Below are 17,497 nucleotides of genomic sequence, written 5' to 3' on the forward strand. Positions count from 1 at the left end.
CTCACCCTCTCTCTCCCTCACAATCCTTTCAGAGAAATACAATATCAGTGTGGACGTAGCCCAAACATTGGGGTGAACCACGATACATCTTGTGTTCTTTACATTTCTTGCAGACTCATGGTCGGATTTACGTTGTTCCAAGACTCCTCCGGTTTTATGCATCAACATTTGGCGCCGTCTGTGGGAAACGATACAAAAAGTTGTGTCAGTTCTTTCTCAAATTTTCACCTCCACCGTGAATTTGCAAAATCACAAAAACCCAGAAACAGAAAAGATCCAAATCTCTCTCTCTCGTTCTCCTTTCTCTCTGATAGATATCGCCTCCGTCAGTTGTCATCACCTATCTCTCTCCAAATTCCAACTTCGAAGAAAACGTAGAGAGGCCGAAAAGGCCTGAGATATGGGGAAATACATGAAGAAATCGAAAATTTTCGACGGCGTAGCCGTGATGGAGGTCTCCATTTCGCCGCAGTCCTCTCTCGGAGTACGGACCAGAGCCAAAACCCTAGCCCTCCAAAAGCTCCAGCAGCAGCAGCAGCAAAAGCAGACATATCAAGAACAGTAGAGGAATCAGCCTATGCGGCTCCGCTTCAAACGCTGGTCATTTCTCCGTAGGCATCTCCATCGGGCCACTAAGTACTACACAATCAACTGTTTGGATTCTCACAAAACATGACGAAAAGCATCGAAAAATCTCAGAGAAAATTCCTAGCACGATGAAGACGACGGAGTTCATGGATAAGCAGATCATGGAACTCTCTCAGTCCCACTCCGAGGATTTCTCTCAACTTTCGTACCTTCAACAATTCAATAACGACGACAACGACTCCGTTTCCAGCTGTCAGTTCCGCCCCGCACGACAGAGTGGCAGTTCTATGGACTACCTTAACCTTGCAAAATCTGGAAGCAAATATGTTGTCCAGGCTTACGAGGATTCGACATTAATTTCGGTGATTGAGCCAAAGATGAACCAACATTTTGGCAATCTGTTGCACGCGGTGGAGGGTCTCAGTGCACAAATTTCGTAGCTGGAGACTCGATTACGCCAGCTGGAGAATTCTCTTAACTACTTCAAGGATTCTACTAAAATCAACCATGGGAAGGCTGATGGGAAACTAAGGCAGCTAGAGAATATGCTAAGAGAGGTATTGTTTGAGTTACTTTTACTCTGATATGAGATACTCGCCGAAGAACTTCTCGATATTTTCCACGTCGCCGATGGTGGCTTCGAGGGTGTTGTTCGAGTTCGCCACGTCGGCTGGCGTGGAGGTGTAGTTGGTGGCGGCAAAGGCTTTCATCCGAAGCGCAGAGACAAAGGTGCAGTGGAAAGTGAAAAGAAAAAGGAAAAGAGAAAAGAAGAAAAGAAAAAGATAAGCTTCCTATTATTATGATTCATTTTGTCTGCCAGGTGAAGAGACAGAAAGAGTGCAGTGGAAAAGCAAAAGCAAAGCAGAACAAACAAAAGTAAAGCAGAAAAACAAAAGCAAAAGCAAAAAGCAAAAAAAGATAAAAAAAGTATACATAATTGCGGTGGTGATGGCATTATGGGCGTGACCTATTGAGCTGAAGGTCGGATTTATTTTTTAATGATGTGACTTATTTTTCTTATTTTTCATAAACATCTGTATAACCCTATCAGAGGGTAATAATAATAAAAAAATAAATTAAAAAAAAAACGACAAGCCCAAAATAATGGGCTGGAATGTTATGTCTAGGGCGAAGGCCCAGATGCCCAAAAGAGCCAGGTCCTTTATTATCACCAACCAAGTGATCAAAAGTACGTCCAGTACTCCAAAATTATTCGGCACCCTGCCGCTATTATCACCAGCCAGGTGATCAAAAGTACGTCCAGTACTCCAAAATTATTTGGCAGCCTGCCGCTATTATCACTAACCAGGTGATCAAAAGTACCTCCAGTACTTCAAAATTATTCGGCACCCTACCGCTATTATCACCAACCAGATGATCAAAAATACGTCCAGTACTCCAAAATTATACATGAACATCTCTCATGTCAATCATACATAAACATTCATGAACATCACTCATGTCAATCATACGTAAACATTCATGACCATCATTCATGTCAACATTCATGAGCATCACTCATGTCAACATTCATGAGCATCACTTATGTCAACATCCATGAGCATCACTTATGTCAATCAACATAAACATTCATGAGCATCACTCATGTCAATCAGTTTCGAAAGTTTTATTTACAGAGCTCCAGCTTCAAAAGCTTCATTTACAAAACTCCAGCTTCAAAAGCTTCACTTGCAAAGCTTCACCTACAAAGCTTCAGTGCACGGTATACAAATACCGCTTCCGAACAACCGCTACTTCGGCCTATACATGGATTCAATTTGAAGTCTCCAGCCAACAGACTCTATTGACCGAAGGCTTGGGAGACTACATTATGTACCATATATTGGGCCTTAACTGGGCCTCATTAAAAATACTTGGGGGACTTAACCCATTATTTATGTACTGAGGAGCGAACCCTTATTCTATAAAAGCGACTCCATCACTTTCATTAGAGAGCACCCATTATTTATGTACTGATGAGCGAGCCTTTATTTTATAAAAAGAACTCCCTCACCTTCATTAGAGAGCATCGCCGCCAGCTGAGCAATCGCCTTGTCGCGAGCATCGCTCCTAACCCATCACTTATGTATTGAGGAGTGAGCCTTTATTCTATAAAAGGGACTCCCTCACCTTCAACGCCACAAACCGAGCCAACCAAGGCAACATAAACCACAAGCAGAGCAGTCTCGCAACATGTGCTACTTCCAGTGGAGCATCATCTCAGATTGGGCACCGCTTCATATCGAGTATCAATCCTAGACGATATCTAGTTACTTCGGCCCACACATGGACTGAATTTCAAGTCTCCAGCCAAAAGACTCTCTTGATTGAAGACTTGGGGGACTACTGTTTGTACCATACTTAGGGCCTCTGTATTTAGACCTCGTATAAATATTCAAGGGACTCAAATGTAATTATGTAATAAATGAAGGGGCAAATATGTAATAAGTGAGGAGCCCTTATTCTATAAAATGACCCCTCACTCTCCTCATTAAGGGAGGCCAATTCTTAGGCCATGGGAAGAGCTCTCTTACCCTCAGAAGCTCTCACCCTCTCTCTCCCTCACAATCCTCTCAGAGAAATACAATATCAGTGTGGACGTAGCCCAAACATCGGGGTAAACCACGATACATCTTGTATTCTTTACATTTCTTGCAAATTCACGGTCGGATTTACGTTATTCCAAGACCCCTCCGGTTTTGTGCATCAACAATGTACGAGAGTTCAAAATTGTAAGTGGTGCTAATTAATCTACACTAGAGTTATAAGCTAATAGTCTATTTGATAACTATTTCAGTTTTCGTTTTTTTAAATAGTCTAAATAAAAATGAAAACCCAGCCAAATTTTGTAAACCCTAACTGTTACCAAATAAGTTTTCAATTTTTATTCATTTGTTTCTTAAAAAAAGATGAAAACGAAATTATTATTAGACAGTCCCTAAGCTACTCTGGTTGCATTTTTTATTGTCTCTTCCTCATAACGCAGGTAAATATTTCTCGTGTGGTAGACCCATGCGACTCAAAATAATAATTAAAAAACAAAAGTAAAGGAAAGAAAAGGATAGGTTTTAAAAGAACGCACATGGAAGCATGTGAGTATATGGTGTGTGTGTTTGAAATGAAGAAATAAATGGGGAAAAGAAAAGCACACAAATAATGTGATTCGATAAAACAGACAGAGCATGCATTGACATAGCCAACAAGAACACAAAATATGTGGTCCTTGATTCGAAAAACCCTTTTGATCTCTACAGGTACAACTTGATAGGGATGGTCCTAGCCTCAGCCCCGTTTCCATTCGCAACGCGACACGTGTCTCGAACCGTAGCCACACTTGCTAACCCCTCCCAATAATAGGAATATGAAATGTCTAAGAGTGACATTTTGGTGGTAGGACATGCCCTATAAAACCTTGTTTTGGACCAAAATGTTTGTATAAATATTCCCCCACACTAAACATTTGAATGCTTGTGGAGCAATACTTTTGAGTGCCCCGTAATTATAGGGTATATCCTGCTTCGAATAGCATGTGACGGTTTTATTTTACACGCACATGCATGCCTTTTGGAATTAGGGTTTGGACTTGTTGGAGGGCCAGTGCCCCTGGAATTGTAGGGTCCCTGAGACACATGATGTGCGGCTGTATCTTGTAAGACCAAGTTGGCCTACAATTTTGTGGAAGTGGGGCTCATTTTTTTTTTCCGACCACCTCCTCCTTACACCCGATTTCTTATTTCTGAAATATCCAAAATTGGAAGAGAATCCCCCTCCCCCCACCCATGCAAGAATTTGTTTTTTTTTTATTTTTAATTTCTTCTGAAGTTAGTTTCACTTTATCTTCTAAATTATTAGAAGGTATGGTGTCTGTACAAGCGATATTAGGATAGAAAGGAGACAAATGCATAATCATGTGGTACATGAAAGACTACTACTACTAACCGAGCTGCAAATTATTTGCTTTGAAGAGTGCAGCTATTTGGATCACATTTCTGATCACCTCTCCAATACATGTGAGTTTCATGTATACAAATAGAGTTCACGTGTATTAAAGAAGTGATTAGCAAAGTAATCAGTAAATGTGGTACGTGGAGCATTATTCTTGCTTGAAGTGAAGGATTTTATTGGTGAATATGAGACAAATAGAAATCTTGAGTGCCATACAATACAAGCGATCAGCTATTAAGCTGCAGGTCCATTTTTGTAAAAAGGAGAAAGGTTTGGAAGAGATTAAGCATACATGGTCTCTAATCTCCATCATTCATCTGGTGGGCCTTAAGGGAAAGACATAATTGACCACAATAGTGAGAGAGTTCATTGTACTTAACTCTAATATAAGAGCTGTTATTTAGTATTAGGATCTAGTGTATTCCGTTTTTTTTATAAGTAAGATATTTTAGGTTCGATTCTCTCTAAAGATGAATTTGAACCACATTGTTGCTAACCCATTTTGAGGCTTAGTCCACTCCCCCACCTTCTTAGTGTAGATAATATTGTTTATTAAAAAAAAAACTATAATATGAGAGGGGGGAGGGTTCGAAAGTCCCTCATACTATTATTCAGAGGAGGGGGGGGGGGGAGTTCCAAACCATAACAATAAATTAAGGGAGGAGGGAGTTTCAAACCCGGGACACATAGATGGAACTCCAACACCCTATCAACTATGATATTAGACCACATTATTAGATACATTCTATTTTATACATTCTAAAGTCAGGAGTCGGGTGAACCGATTTCAGTTCATCATTTGATTACAAACTTACAAGAAGACCAATTTTTTACTTCAAACAAGCCAAACTTACCATTTTGCAAATTTTCATTGAAATCAAAAGTAAGGTAAATTTTGTATAATATTTTGGGTTTCAACTTTGATTTTTTACGGAAGCGATAGTTGACATTAAACTAAACGAAATGAGAGATCCGAACATGAGTGCAAAAAGAGGGCACATTACTCCAGTCAACTTGACTAAATTCAAATCTGCTTTCAACTTTGATTTAAAACTAAATGAATAAAAAAAATGTTGGTTAATTTCTCATTTTGGGAAAGATCGACCCAAAATGAATTAGACCTTTATGTCGTTTCCTTTTATCCGAACTAATTTAAACTATGTAGAAGAAAATTCGATTTATAATTGCACCACACTGCTCCAAGTACGCAAAATTAGCCCTTATATTATTTGCCTAGCTTCAAAGTAAAGTAGAGAATATAATCGTAGCATCATTAGTCTTAATCGCACTTAGGAGCTAATCACTTTCCCTTTATGGCTTTTGTTTCTGCATAGAAAACAATAGAATTGGTTTAGGTGAGTTTTAAACGCAAGACTAACCACACTTCTTCTGTTGATAACCTGTTCGAATTTTTTTTTTACATAAACAATATTCTACAATAATTAAAATTAAAGAAGGCTAATTATTTAAAGTTTAGTAAAATGAAGCATGATCCCCATGTATTCAATGTTTGAAATTTCTTCGATATAGTCGATATTTCCGTGAAAATATCTGAAAATCAGATAAAGATATAGAAGGGGCTGAAGTCTAAACTTCACTACATACCAAAGAAACTCTTAAATTTTGGCTAAAATCGACATATTTCGTTAATATTTCCGACATATCAATTAAATATCGGAGAATTCTTATTAACTTTTATTTCATCAAAACTAGTGCTTGACATTCTCTAAATTTTCGTTTTAAATTTTCATAATTTTCATTGAAAGCAACCAATATCGAAATTGATATTCATATATCCATTGATATTTTCACAAATTTACATATAGATAATTCCACCGATGCCCATATTTTAAAAATTGCACATATCTAAGGAAAATAGTAAAATTTCTTTTTTTATTTAAAAAAAAAAAATATATATATATATATATATACATAACACGAATATTTTCGAACGCTATTAACAATTTTAAAAGCAAACGACAAAAATTAAAAGCCGGAGGCACGCTGTTTAATTAGCAGTGTTTGTTGATAAATGAGAATAAATTAGGTGGCATACTCCATCAACTCAATAAATTAACGGTTAAAAAATAAAAAGAAAAAAATGATAGCGGGGCAATGAAGAAAAGAAAAAGCTACGTATACAATAAAATACAAGAAAATAAAATTTTCACAAGATTAAAATATTTATAAATATTACAAAATGGAAAAAACACCTGGCACAATAAGCCGAGGCGGCCGGCTCTCAGCATCAACTGTTGACACTCGAACCGGGACGGTTCACTGGCGAACCGGAAAGTAACTCGGCGAGAGCTGCCATGGCTCTGACCTGCATCTCCAAAGCCGCTATGTAATCGGTCGTTTCTTCTAGAAGGTTTGGCAGCGACGTCTTTCGGCAACCGGGAACCAACCGGCTCAGAACCCGAACTTTTTTCTGCACAACTGGTAACATTATCCTCTCTCTCCTAACCTCCGTTTTCTTCAACCTGTTGTCCCCGGTCACCCTCGCCTTTCTCCGCTTGTGAATCGTTTTGCTTATCCTGAGACGAGCCGTTAGAATCGCCCTGCTCCACCGAGTCGTCCCCTTCGCCGCCGTCGCCAGAACACGGTCCGCCGCTTCCTTCACGTCTCTCCCGCCTCCCGCTACCTTCGCCACCGCCGCCGACGACGTAGACGATCTCCGTCGCACCTGACGAAGTGCCGCCGCGAGCTTCGTCGAGTAGATCCGCTGCTCCGTCTCGGATCTCCATCGGACTCCGGTTTCTAAGCTCCGATTCTGATCCTCTTCAACGACTCCGGTTTTTCTCCGCTTTTTCCGGCTCGACTCCATCGACAACGCGTCCAGGCTTCCGTCAAAGTTCGACATCATCGACGCCGCCATGGAAGAAGATATTGAAATATGTTGAGAGTGCAATTCAACAATCACCGATATATATATACGCACACCCCTGCAAATATAATCATAGAAAACGATTGTTATATTACGATGATGAAAACAAGAAGATGAACAAATCATATACACACACATATATATGTGTATACACACATATAGGATTGTATCTATATACCTGATAAGTGATAAAAAGAGAGCGGAGTTTGAGTTGTTTGTTTGGGTGGAGGTTTTTAGAGAGAGAGAGAGAGAGAGAGAGAGAGAGAGAGAGGAGAAATGGGAATGGGAGAGAGTGGGGAGGGGTTGAGAGTAAATATAAAAGCAGTTCACGGGAACCACGCGGCGTTACCTTAATCACATTTATTGCCGCTCTCTTCCTCCTTTTTCCCTCCTCCACCTATCTATTCTTTTCTCTCTTTTCTTTTTCCTCCTTTTCATCAAGAGTATTTATTTTGGGTATTTTTAAAATATTTATTTATTTATTATTATTAAGACCATCTTCAAACCTGAGCTAAAAAGCCAAATTACCCCCCTCCCAAACACTCTCTAACCCATGTTAAAATTTTAGGCTAAATACCAAATGTTATTTCTGGGCCAAATATCCCCCAGCTTTCCCCCCGGGCTAAGTGCCAAATGTTTATTGGAATTTAAATTTTTTTAGATTAAAATGTTCATAAAATTAATTTACAATAATCTACATTTTTTTTTAAATTGATTTAAAAAAAAGCCTAAATTCATTATTTAATAATTCCGAGCTAAAATTTTAGGCTAGAAGGGTTGGAGCATAAAAGATGTTTCTGGGCTAAAAGCCAAATTTTGGAGATGGTCTAAGGGAAAATGGTACGAAATTATTATAATAATTCAAAGATAAGAATTTCAAATTCGGGATACTTGGATAGAACCTCAACATCTTATTCATCAGCTATTTTAATTTTTTTTTTATTTCAGTAATTTTATACGTGACATCAGGACTTACCTCAGTCACCTCTCATATTACCCTGTAAAACAAAGTTTAATTATTTAATGACTAACGTAACAGAAATTAAATTTCCGTCTTTTATTGTTCCTCACCAGAATATCTCTCAAACAGGGTGAGAACTGAAAACGACACAAGGTCAAATGAGATTAAAATATATGACAGTTTTATGTTTTTGTGAGAGTGCCCCGACTAGGATGTAGTAAGGCTATGTTTAGAGCATTAGCCTTCGCAATTTTCTTTTTCTCTTTTAATTCATTTTCATATTTGAAAGAAATATTTCTAGATGTTTATTGGGATTTAATCTGTTTTAATAATATTAAGAACAATAAACAAACAAATTGGTAAATGGAAGTTATGAGACATGGGGATGATGTGCATATGGTTCAATATCATACTGGATAGCGTATTGGGTTTTCACCCATACATTCCGGGTTCAAAACTCTCTTATTTCCTTAATTATTATAATAGAGTTGAGTCGAGTCTCATCCCTCCTCTTAATAATATTAAATTTAAAATAAAATAAAAAGACGTTGGGATGAATTAGCAGCGTAACGCTGAAGTTTGAATGGAAAAATAATAGAGCACTAGTAGTAAAGAACAAAAGAGACCCTCCCCGTTGAACATGCTAGTGATTGGGAACATGTGCAATCTTCATCAATCGGACAATGTTTTGTGGGCTCCTTTAATTTTGTTTTTCTAATATTGAATGTTGGTTGTTTCACTTTCAATTAAATGAATGCGACATTTCTTTGCGTGTGATTCATAAAATTCACATATCAATGTTCATTGATTGGATCATAGAACCTTACGAACAAAGATACATAAGACGATTAAAATAAATTTAATGGTTTGTAATTTAATATTCTGTTTGAGATTGTTTTTGTAAGCTAAAAATGCTTCTTAACAACCGAAAGCAATGATGTAGTTTTGTATAGGTATTTATATTTTGGTCTCCCCACTCTTACAAATCTAGCACAGTTGTGTTTGTGTAACTATGTTTCACATGAATCATTAAAAGTGCTTATGAATCGTAAAAACATTGTTTGATAGAGCACTTCCAAGTGCTATAAAACTTTTAACGTCCTTATTATAAAAATTTAAAAAAAAAAACTTTCTACATAAACAATCTCAAACCGATTCTAAATGGTTGAAAGTATTTGCTCATGCATTCGAATTCTGTCATACGTTTTCTCTTTCCTGATATTGCTTATGTATAAAAAAAAATAAGAAATGAGAAAACTGAAAAATTAATTAGGTCAACTACAGCAGGTAAATCTTCATTAGATGTAACTAAAGTCTAAAGCAGATAAACTTTCATTGTGCCGAGATCATGGCTCGGTACACCAGTCTCATACTACAATTGGTTAGAATTGTTTTTTTTTAAGTTTTCATCCAATTGTATTAAATTACACTTAATGTATCGAGTTACTTTTTTGGCACACCAAAATATTTTTTTGTCTAAAGAGAGTTGGAAATGTGTTCTGTGATATAAATGTTTTGAGTTGTACGTCACCCTGGCTGGTGAAACATATCCTCACGTCTCTTAAGAAAAGATAAAATGCATTTCAAACGTGCCGCATTGAATTCCAATATTTTTTTTTACCAAATATGTTATATTCACTTTGCGGGTGAGTTTTTGCGCAACGAAAAAAATTGTTTTTTAGTGGTCGAATGATCACAAGTTTAAGTCATTGAAACATTCTATTTGTAAAGTAAGAATAATGTCAATTGTCAAGTACGATAGATGTTTCACTTTCGACTGAGGTTGCCCTATATTATAAATGTACTTTGAATTTACCAAATCATAGAGTGAAAGCTTCAATCCACGGTCCAAATTAAACGATTGCTAGGGCAACATGTCACCGGAAAATATGCCGAAAAACATGGGTCTGTCAGGTCGTCGTGACTCTTGTCTTGCAAGGCCGGTATGTCTTCTTTTGTTATAATATTTGCAATCTTCCACTAAGTCAACTTATTTTTTTTTTACTTAGGGTTTTAAAATTTCGAATGTGTTAAATCAATAAAATCTTAAATAGTTCCATGTCTTGACTGATATAGTATAGTAGTTTATTTGGGGTGACAATCTCGAACATTAAACGTTATAACTTGAAATCGATATGAATACAGATATATAATTTATTGTGTACACTATTAGACATGATTAATATCGTTCAACTAATATTATATTTGTAATACTACTGTTCTCATTTTGGCGATAAATAAATATGAGTTAATGTATCATTATTTTTATATCGTTTTGCGTATTGATTAATTCAAGGTAGATATGATAACGACACGGTTACAACAGTTAAAATTGAATACAATCCAGCTTTCTAATATATATGAATATCAATTTGTTAGCAATCAGAAAACGACTATCATGTATTTTTGTCAATTGAGAAATTACTTAATTATGTGTTAAATGAAATAATATTAAAAAGCTTGAGATAATACAAAACGCGTATTGCTCAGCCGGTTAAGCGCGTTCACTCTATTTGCTAAGATTTTAAGTTCACTCTCCACTCTCCAATATCGCTTGCAAAACGAAAAAGAAATATCCACATATGACACTTGAGAAAATATATTCGGTTTTTATTTATGGAGTTATTTTTGGTGGATCGATGATGTGGAAATAGCTGATTTTAAAAAAACACAAAATGTGTTGGCTTCCATCAATTGGCTCCGGGGACCAATGGAATTTGTCTTTTAGCTTAGCAATGATTAGTGGGTAATGCCCAAATAGAGAGAGAGAGAGAGAGAGAGAGAGAGAGAGAGAGAGAGAGAGAGAGAGAGAAGAGAGAGAGGCATGTGGTTGTTTTGATGGCGCTTTCAATCATCTGGGCCATTATTTTGTAATTTTCTATCAGCGGCTTTGGAGTTTGGACCGACCTCCTGATTTAAAAGGATGTGGCCGGGTTCGATCCACATTGCCTGCCTCACCTCTTCATCTTCCAACATGCTCTTTTCCTTTTGTTTTTCTGGTTTCCTCGTTAAAATGAGCGATCCCAAGTTAACAAAGTTTTTTCTTTTACGAGGATGAAGGAGTTTATCGTACATAGTCTTATCTTTACTTTGTAAAGAGATCGAACTCATGATTTTTGGTCACACAAGAACAATATTTCTATTATGACAAAGTTCGACCTCTCTGATTTTCACTGCTGAATTTATTTATTTAAATATCTCATATACTAATTAATAACAATAATTCTTCCACTTAATCTTATCAATTAGGCAACATTTGATTGATTAGATTATCTTAAACCATAGAACATGTGTTATGTAGGCAGATTAAGAGGCCTGATTTCACAAATTGGAAGACATAAACAATCTAAAAAAAAGAAAGATCCTCCAGCTAATTACTTGCCAGAAAGCTTGTCTCCTTGTGTGAGACAGACCTCATTGCCAGAAAGTAGGGTTTAATTAAAATTAGTGTATATTTAATTCAGTGCAAAACACTTGGACCGGAAGTTTCTAGCATAAAATAATCCACACTATACATCAACAGTTATAAACGGGTTCACTTTTTCCTCTTAGGGGGCGTTTGTTGCGCCGGACTATCTCGGACTAGACTAGCTTCAAGGACTAAGCTGGACTGGTTTAGACTAGACTAAGCTGGACTAACTTAGTGAAGCGTTTGGTGCAGTGTTGGACTAAGAAGCTGGATAATAACAAATTCTAATATTATATTATTTAATATATAAATTATTAATATTTTATTATGATCTAGGTGACCAGAGATGACGAAGAGTCTATCGGGAGTGGTTGTTGAGCATGACGAGGACGAGAGAGGATAGTCTTAGCTAGTCCCATGGTTATTGGGGGGTCTCGCTAAGACCTCTTAGTGAAGGGTTTTGTCCATGCTAGTCTCATTAATGTTAGTCCCAGCATTGAACAAACACAGTATTGGACTAACAGCTAGTCCAGTCCAATCCAATCCCACTTAATGAGGGCAAACAAACACCCCCTTAAGGTATAAAATGATACTTACTGTTGAATTTTACGATGAAGTTGATTTGATATCGTCTCACTAGCCGACTTTGACCTCTATTATTTTGAGGTCATATTTTGTATTCAAAGTTTGTCTTGATTTGCTATCACTCTCGCAACCTGCATAGAAACAGTGTTTTACCCCTAGATGACTAGCCAAGTGATGCGCATCAAAGCATTTCGGGGAGAACCAGTTAGTTTTGGGTTCGAGTGGCATTTTACCCCTAACCATAACTCATCCGCTGATTCTTCAACATCAATCGAATTGGACCTCCACTTAGTTTCACCCAAACTTTTCAGGTCCGGGTCAATACGCAATGACAATTGTCATATGAGGTAAAAGATTCAACCTTGACTATAGTGAGATAATATCTTCTCGAGTTAATCAAGGAACAATAACTATCCGAGCATCAAATATAAAAATTCAGTTACAGAATTAATTGTTTTTAACGACTTAAGCTACAAGTTTATTGTGGATTTGCTAATTCACTATACAATTTCCTTTGCATCCTCCGCAATATTCTTACTTATCCCTTCTCTAAACTAATTGAAAAAATAGCCAATGTGGTTTCATTTGGTGTTCCCCGCTAAATAAAATAAGTTGATTGGGACTAAATAACTGAATCACAAAGATGAACCAAAAGACCTGTTAGTTGTGAGTCGTAACTGCATAAGACAAGAAACCCTTGATTGGTTTTGGTGCATCCTTGCTCCCTAACATGGGTTTTCTTCAATTTATTATTAAAAATGTTTGTCATTCAGTTTTTTTAATTATATTTTTTCTCATTAATCGATAATTATGATGTTTAATTTGACAAGCAAACTCTATATCTCTTTGGTTTCATCTGTCACGGGGGGATGTTTTTCTAAATTGTTAGGTTTTTGACTTTGATACAATGTAGCAGCATTTCCAATCTGAATCAAACTTGCTGGTCAAGGTTCCATTTGGTTTCCTAAAACTATTAATCGTCTTGGGGAAAATCATGAAACTTGAAGACTTCAACTCTTATAGATTAAATAGTAAGAGAGACAGTTGAAGAGTTCATTCTCACAGTTGTTAATGCTAATGAGAGACACTTTAAGAATTAACTGTTATAAAAAAAAAAAAAAAAAACTATCACATCTTTAGTCTTGTTACTTCTGCCATTGTTTATTGAATCCTAGCTTTGTTTCCACCTCTAATCACCCATTTGGGATTTGGGATCTTGGTAAGGAATTTCCGAAGTTAAGGAGTCTGTTCTGACATGAAGATTCAAATAAAAATCTAGCAGCTCTTGTTCATCCCCACTTATCATCAATTGTTAGTGTTGATCAAAGTAATGGTTAGGTGTAACAACAATTGAGTCCATCATGAGTTTTTCTTTTCTCTTCAAAATTGTATTGTAAGTGTTTGTGACACGACTTGAAGTTTTGAGATGCTTATTTTGTGAACAACCCTAATTTGAAGTACAACAACAACAACTAAGTCTTATTCCACTAAGTGAGGTCGACTGCATGAATCCTCGAATGGCGTTGCGCTCGGTTTTGTGCCATGTCTTCCGTTAGCTTCAAGTACTTCATATCTTTTCTTAAAATCTCTTTTAAAGTCTTTCTAGGTATTTCTCTATCCCTTTTGTTATAAGCATCCGTCTCATAATCACATCTTCTAAACGAAATTAAAAATTAAGTTCAAATGTTTGAACAACTGAATTAGGATGAAATTAGTACAAGTGGGTGCATAGAGCCAATTAGATAGTGCAATGGACTAAATATTCAACACTCAAGAGAATAATGTTGGGAAGAAGATAAACATGGAATTTGGTGGCAGAAGCACGTTTTAAGCTGTCATCTTCTAATATTATAATGCGAGTGATTATTTAATCTAATTTAATTAAACAAACATGGTCCATATTCACATGATTTGGTTAAGTCTAAAGAGCTTTTGTCAAAGATTGATTCTAACCTAAATAATTATATTTGGTTTTCCGGGTACCCTAATTAGGTGCCTAATCCTCATTAGTGATCACACTTTCATCATTTGATCAAATGGAGACAGGTGCGCACGAGTGTGCGTGTCTTGGTGAGCAATCCATCCATTGCTTGTCCCAAGAACCATAATCATGGTGTTTTATGTTAAACTAATGACAACAAATAACAACTAAGCAAAGACTTGGGTTCGATAATATTGTTCACATGCATCAACGGATGACCATCCGGCCACAGGGGCCACATGCTTGTGGATGGCAAGTCACATGGACGGTTGTTTAGTTAGAAGCAAAACTCTTTAACAATAATGATAATGATGTAAAAGAAGAAACACAATTAGGAAATCTCATGCTTTGGTTAGGGCAAAACTGTTTTATACTTTTTAGTAACCATAGCTGCTATGTGTAATTTGGCATCCAAACAAATAATTGTAGGAGATATTGCCATCACGGTGAACAAATAATTGTAGGAGATATTGTCAGTGCGCATCCGGTAGGTGTAAGCTGCTTGTTCAAGTTTTTGGCTTTACAACGTATTACCAAGTCCCATGTTAGTCAGATTAGTCAACATTTATATGTTTTGATGCAACAACATGCAAGTGTGCTTTCTTCCGGGTTGGTTCTGTTGGATTTATTCCCATGTAAATCAACCCTAAATGGTCTACAACATATAATCTGAATGTAATATTAGAGATTAATGTAGATATTGTGATTTGATTTCCTAAAGATATCAATCTTATATTAGGTGTCTTGTAATACAAGTAAGATTGATGGAGTCCTTGATTTTATGTGATTATGACACCTAACTGATAGGCTAAAAAGGTGGGATTTGGGATTCCTTTATGGACAGAACCTTAATACCTTAGCCAATATAAATACTAAGGTCCCTGCAAACCCTCGATACACAATAAACACTTCGCATAAATAGTTGTATCCGACTAGATGCTTTGTAGAAGACTTTGGTGTTGTTGCATCCTACATCATTGTGCTTGGCATCCAATGGCTATTGTTTCACGATCAGGTCAGCCAAATCCTTGTTTGTGTTTTAATTATATAACCACCTAAAGTTTATCCTGCAATTTACTCATCTTCCTTGCAATAGTAAATCTGCAAGACAAGCAAAGTTTGATTCAATTCACATTTGTTGAAACAGCTCGTGCAATTCGATTGTTTTGGCAGACCTGATTGGTTTGTACGCGAAAATAAGCGATACCTTGCAATTTATTCTCCCCGTTGAAGCTGAGGGAGAGGGTCTCTTGAAATGAAGAATTGCTGATCCTCTGGACTAAGATATCCATCCACGGGATCAATGGAAACCGTGGTTTCAGACTCAGTTTCGACGCTAAACTTACTGCGAGCTTCCTGCATTTAGAATCTTTGCGTGACAAATACGGAAAGGGCCATGCAACACCAGAAAATTTGACAAATAGGATGAGAAACTACTGCGAAACAGTAGTAGTAAGTTGAAAGCTACAAGTATAATTTCTTTGAAATGAAGAGAGGGTTGGGGACATTTGAAAAATGATACCCTTCGGGTACTGATATTTTAATAGACAGGTTGCCCTAGTTGGATATGGACCGCCATCAACTGTAACGGTCTGTGTGTCAGCTGATGATCGTCTTCTCAAGGATTTGTGTTTTGCTACGGGAGGCCGAACCCCTTTCAGCTCCAAAGTAAGAAGTTCAGCTTCTTCCTTGTCTAGATATCTGATAAGACGACTCTTGTTTGTATCAGCTATGAAAATTCTTCTTGTACAAATACAGAGAGAGAACTTTAAATCGAAGCTTGTTACTGATAAGGAATAAAACCGAGTCTCACTTTCTGATTTTCCATGGTATTTACAAGATTATAATGTTGTTGATGCACAAAATCAGTGAGACTTTGGAACAGCGTAAATCCCACCGTAAATCACACAAACGCACAAGAATACAAAGATATAATGTGATTCACCCTAAGTTGGGGCTACATTCACACTGCTGTCCATCCAGTTTCACTATGTAAATTGAGGGTTACAAGTTTCACTATGTAAATTGAGGGTTACAATGTACATGGAGGCTATAGAGGCTAGGATTTGCTCTCTTTGCCCTCCTCCTAAAGTGAGGGTTAAGGATCCTTTTATAGAATAAGAGTTTCCTTCCCCTCGTACATGGTTAAGTAGTGAGGTCCCAATATTGAAGCCTAATATACGGTACAACAAATGTAATTTCAAGTGATGCAGATTCAAAGTGGCATATGCAATTCTAGAAAAAAAAACATCACCATTTTTCGCACATAACGATTCCTGATGGCTCTGAAAACTGCCAGAAGATAACGGCTTATTAGCAAAATGAATCAATATGCTTACCCTTTCATTTCTAAAATAATATGATACGTTAATTTATGTGTGTGTGTGTGTGTGTGTGTGTATAAGCTGCCTATATATCCACATGCAACTTCGCATTGAATTACAAGGTTCCCACTTTGCTTTCCCCAGCCCCCCCCCCCCCCCCCCCCAAGTTTATCAAAACCAAACACAGCCTATATGATATGAACAAAACACATCATAAGAATCATTCTTTTCTGACACATTTCGAAATCAAATAGAGAGAAAAACAGAGAAACAAGGAAACCCCAGACGCCAAAAACCCTCAAAAATTTGAGAAAACTCACAGGAGGTTCAGGTCAGATGAGTTATGCAACTTGTTGAGTCTCTGATACAAGCTTTCACTCACAGAGTTCTCCAGGAAGCTCTTCCCATCAGCAACATAAATCGTCGCATTGGAATCCATGATCTGTGTCTCGGTCTCAGCCTCCATGTTTGCACAGAGAGAGAGCTTTCACTTCAATTACTCTGCTCTCCTTCAACATTTGTAATCCCCAAAACTAAAGCCAAATGTCTTCATACAAACATGCAGATTATGCGCATGTTGATGAAAAATGGATTAATTAACTTACAGATTTACTGAGAAATTCTTTCATGTAACCGAGATTTGTTTTGAGTACTATCATCGTCTATTAAATGCTTATAAACGTGTTTAAACAGTGCACTATTCATCTAATAAACGATTAACACGTAATAAATTGGTGACATAAAAAAATCTCATTAACATCTAGGCCCAATTGTGACAGGCAGTAAGTGATAGCGAAATTATTGCCGAGACTGGTGC

At 36.9% G+C, this 17,497-nt stretch overlaps 2 protein-coding genes and 2 long non-coding RNA genes across 4 annotated transcripts; 2 read left to right on the forward strand and 2 right to left on the reverse strand.

The window, feature by feature from the left end:
* The first annotated feature begins 3,170 nt into the window (after positions 1 to 3,170).
* Positions 3,171 to 4,053, forward strand: LOC126618359 (uncharacterized). The gene is made up of 2 exons (XR_007621662.1): positions 3,171 to 3,320; positions 3,843 to 4,053. It is a non-coding gene; the product is annotated as an uncharacterized LOC126618359 (long non-coding RNA).
* A 2,596-nt stretch (positions 4,054 to 6,649) lies between these two features.
* Positions 6,650 to 7,761, reverse strand: LOC126620048 (transcription factor bHLH149-like). The gene is made up of 2 exons (XM_050288510.1): positions 7,599 to 7,761; positions 6,650 to 7,478 (listed from the first exon to the last, which is right to left on the reverse strand). Exon 2 carries the CDS (start codon positions 7,409 to 7,411, stop codon positions 6,782 to 6,784), a length of 630 nt encoding a protein of 209 aa, XP_050144467.1. The 5' UTR covers positions 7,412 to 7,478; positions 7,599 to 7,761; the 3' UTR covers positions 6,650 to 6,781.
* A 7,503-nt stretch (positions 7,762 to 15,264) lies between these two features.
* On the forward strand, positions 15,265 to 15,730 carry LOC126617655 (uncharacterized). Its single transcript, XR_007621462.1, has 2 exons — positions 15,265 to 15,371; positions 15,504 to 15,730. It is a non-coding gene; the product is annotated as an uncharacterized LOC126617655 (long non-coding RNA).
* LOC126617654 (uncharacterized) lies at positions 15,336 to 17,177 on the reverse strand. The gene is made up of 4 exons (XM_050285704.1): positions 17,001 to 17,177; positions 15,863 to 16,057; positions 15,564 to 15,712; positions 15,336 to 15,457 (listed from the first exon to the last, which is right to left on the reverse strand). Exons 1-4 carry the CDS (start codon positions 17,144 to 17,146, stop codon positions 15,435 to 15,437), a joined length of 513 nt encoding a protein of 170 aa, XP_050141661.1. The 5' UTR covers positions 17,147 to 17,177; the 3' UTR covers positions 15,336 to 15,434.
* Between the last annotated feature and the right edge of the window lie 320 nt (positions 17,178 to 17,497).

The sequence above is a fragment of the Malus sylvestris genome, chromosome 4, assembly GCF_916048215.2.
Source record: "Malus sylvestris chromosome 4, drMalSylv7.2, whole genome shotgun sequence".
Classification (NCBI taxonomy): Eukaryota; Viridiplantae; Streptophyta; class Magnoliopsida; order Rosales; family Rosaceae; genus Malus; species Malus sylvestris.